This window comes from Eurypyga helias, unplaced genomic scaffold (genome assembly GCF_000690775.1).
Source record: "Eurypyga helias isolate BGI_N326 unplaced genomic scaffold, ASM69077v1 scaffold41504, whole genome shotgun sequence".
Taxonomy (NCBI): domain Eukaryota; kingdom Metazoa; phylum Chordata; class Aves; order Eurypygiformes; family Eurypygidae; genus Eurypyga; species Eurypyga helias.
In genome coordinates this window covers 5,227-8,770 of record NW_010247641.1, presented here as the reverse complement: position 1 = coordinate 8,770, position 3,544 = coordinate 5,227, and the positions used below count along the sequence as shown (strand labels likewise).

General features: G+C 45.1%; 1 protein-coding gene across 1 annotated transcript in view; it reads left to right on the top strand.

Annotated features, from left to right (window-relative positions):
* The window catches only part of LOC104509002 (F-actin-capping protein subunit alpha-1), a 7,958-nt gene that overhangs the window by 1,863 nt on the left and 2,551 nt on the right, over positions 1-3,544 (top strand). Inside the window, exons 2-5 of the mRNA XM_010150794.1 lie at positions 270-333; positions 590-641; positions 1,733-1,796; positions 3,024-3,230. Of these exons, the coding sequence (XP_010149096.1) occupies positions 270-333; positions 590-641; positions 1,733-1,796; positions 3,024-3,230 (387 nt within the window). The remainder of the gene's footprint in view (positions 1-269; positions 334-589; positions 642-1,732; positions 1,797-3,023; positions 3,231-3,544) is intronic.

Genomic DNA, 3,544 nt, shown 5'->3' with positions numbered 1-3,544 from the left:
CAGCAGTTCACATCTTTACAGGCTCTCGTGCGACGCTTGCACTTCTTCCTGAGTCTGTTTGGAATCATTCTGCTCGGTTACACTGGAAATAATCTGGCCTTATGACACTATTTTTATTTTGGCAGTGCCTGCCTAAACTTCTCCCTAAATCTGGCACTTCCTATTGCTGTCAGCGTAGGGTTTGTTGGTAAATTGCTGGCGTAGGTTGCAGCGCGTATGAGCTCAATAAAGTGTCTTTTGTCTTTAATTACTTTTCTGTTTCACTGTAGGTGCGTATAGCTGCAAAATTCATCACTCATGCACCCCCTGGGGAGTTCAATGAAGTATTCAATGGTAAGGACGTAAGGAAAAAGGATCGGCGGTGTTTTATAGTAGATAAAATGTGAGGAGCACAAGGCTGTGTCATAATACGCTGCTTTTAAGGTTACAAAGCGGTGAGGGAACAGCACGCTGTCATTCTGTGCCTGCACACCCGTAGCGAACTGATTTCATCATTTTAGCGTTTGCATTTCTACGGTTGAAAGTGAAACGTGTGGAGAAGCACTCGATCAAAAACTCCGGTAACTCACCTGAACTCTCTCTTCCCCAGATGTCCGGTTGTTGCTCAACAACGACAATCTGCTGCGGGAAGGAGCAGCACAGTAAGTACCGACATCTCCAACACAAGTCACCATCAGAGATGCGTGCTTCCTCACACCCATCATTTTGTGCCAAAGCCTTTGTTGTACTGAGAGCAGTCTTCTGCAACTCCTTGTCCCCCCAGCAAAGCACATCATGAAAAGCAGGGTGATTCTCTGTAAGAGGCCTGGGTGATTCTTTGTAAAAGCCCTAAATCGGAATTTGTGCAGTAGAGGCCATATAAAACTGACAGGAAGGCGCTCTGTCACTTCCTCACACCCATCATTTTGTGCCAAAGCCTTTGTTGTACTGAGAGCAGTCTTCTGCAACTCCTTGTCCCCCCAGCAAAGCACATCATGAAAAGCAGGGTGATTCTCTGTAAGAGGCCTGGGTGATTCTTTGTAAAAGCCCTAAATCGGAATTTGTGCAGTAGAGGCCATATAAAACTGACAGGAAGGCGCTCTGTCAAAAATTTTTTTTTAATGTCTGATCCTGTTGAAGCATGATTTGTAAAGCAAGTGGAGCCTGAAATACCGAGTAATCCTCAGCTGGAGTTTAGAAAAAGAACTGCCCTCAATAAGAAAAAGGTTTCAGGGTATCTTGTTTACTTGCACGGCCCATCAGAAGGTGTTAAAGGTTACACACACAGGCTGTTTGATGCTGAGGTTTTACTTCAGGCTCAGTGACACGTCAGTCAGCAAGTCTTTACAGAAGAAAATTGCTGTCAATATTAGTCTGCTCGTTTGTTTACCTTGCTGCTGCCTGATTTGCAGCTGGGGTGTTCCTGTTTTGCCCTGGCTTGCTCATACTCCCCCAGGCTGCCTGCTGTGCCACTTTTGAACTCTGCACTTTCCCGGTCATCACTCAATAAACCTGGCTTTAGACCTGAGGTTTTCTAGCTGTCATCGATCAAGGGTATTGAAAAATCCTTTAGGGGCGCTCCTGTGTATGATTTGCCAAGTTAAGTTGCAATTTTCTGTAATTCAAATCACACCATGTACGAATTTTCTGTAATTCAAATCACACCACGTACACATTCTTGAGTCAAAATAACCGGGTGTTAATTTGAGTCAAAATAAACAGCTAAAATCCATCTTCTTTTAATTCTCACCAGTGCGTTTGCGCAGTACAACATGGATCAGTTCACTCCGGTGAAGATAGAAGGGTACGATGATCAGGTAAGAGAAAACGTTTTCCGCTGGAGGTTTGTGTTACCACATGGTGCAAAAGCGGTACAAAAGTGCTGCTTCACCGAGACGTTGACTGGTTTCGTTCTGCTCACAAGCTGCCGTCATCCCTCCCACGCACATCGGGGTGTTACCGAACTGCTCTGACAGAAGCAGCAAAGGCGAAACGTTCTCTTGTTGTCTGATACTGCCTGGTAACTCCGGTTCGTTGTTCCTGAGGCAAAGCTCATGCTGAAGTCTCTGGAATTCTCCTGAGAGTCTGAATGATTAAGGATTACTGTTTATATAAAGCTCACTGACAAATTCTTATGTCGCTGCCCGCTTACAGCTCCTTCTCACAGTTGGCAGTAGGTTCTCAATAGTGGGAGTTTCTTGATTTTCTGCGTTCTTGACCCATTCCTGGCTACCCTAGAACAGATTGAGTTCAATCCACGCCTTTGAATATACCAATCTAACACCATCCAGCCTATGCTAGCGAAACCTCTTTGTGGATACAAGCAGCAAGTCCTACAGAAGCTGGAAAGCTGGTCTGACCATCCGTTCTGTGCCGAGCCGAGTGCTGACCTCACTTTTCTGGTGGCCCAGATATGTTCGTGGGAGGCAGACATATTTAAGAGGGCTGTCCATAGAAACAGATTTGGCCAGAAGAAGTTACAGTGCAGCCTGCGAAGGTAGAAAAGCCAGTGTTTGGGAAGCCAGGGAACTGTGGTGACTGAGCCAAAGGAGAGGGACGGTTCAGTGCTGCTTCGCCGTGTGCTTTGTGCATATGAAAAGTAGCCACATCTCTACACCCTTCTCAACCAGGAGAGCTCTTACAGCCTGGAACGTGGCAATAGGTGGTACATTCCAGAGTAAAATTCTTCCTTTCCTTTAGAAATGGGTAAGGAAAACAGCAAAAATAACAGAACATTAGACACAAATCCACCTGCTTGTATTGTAAGGATGCTTTAAGGTAAATATATACATTATTGTAATAGTTTTCTGTCCCAGAAATGACTAAGTGCAGTATTACTGTGAAGAGCAGGGGGTTCACCTACAGCCTCATTACAACTCCTCTTAGTTGAAATTATTACTGAAAATCTCAATGCGTGAAGTTACTGAAGAGCTCAATGAGTGAATCTGTTGAAACATTGATACCTAGTCAGACAGTCAGGGGAAAACACAAAGCAGCACACTTACAGCAGCATATGTGTGTCTTAATTTCAACTTCTTTTACAGGTCTTAATCACAGAACATGGTGATCTGGGCAATGGCAGGTTTTTAGACCCAAGAAACAAACTTTCTTTTAAGTTTGATCATTTGAGGAAAGAAGCAAGTGACCCCCAGCCTGAGGACACAGAATCAGCTTTAAAGCAATGGAGAGATGCCTGTGACAGCGCGCTGAGAGCTTACGTGAAAGATCATTACCCCAACGGCTTCTGTACTGTTGAGTATCCCCCTTGTTTCACTGAAAGTTCGTTGCTCCGTGTCAGGCAGTACCTTGAGTGGACTTTTTGCTGTTTGAATTCTCCATCCTTGCTAGGCTTTTGCTAACTTTGGAACCTCGAGTTCCAAAGAGGGTGCAAATATCTCGGTGCACACAGTGGTAAAGGTGTATCAGACTCCTGCTTTTCGTCACCGTGACTGCCGAGCACCGTGGCACCCACACTTAACGAACAGGAGGCATTATTTGCACATAAGTGCAAGTGGAGGCGTTGGACAAATGTAGTTAGTGAGAACCCACACTAGCAAGCCTCCAC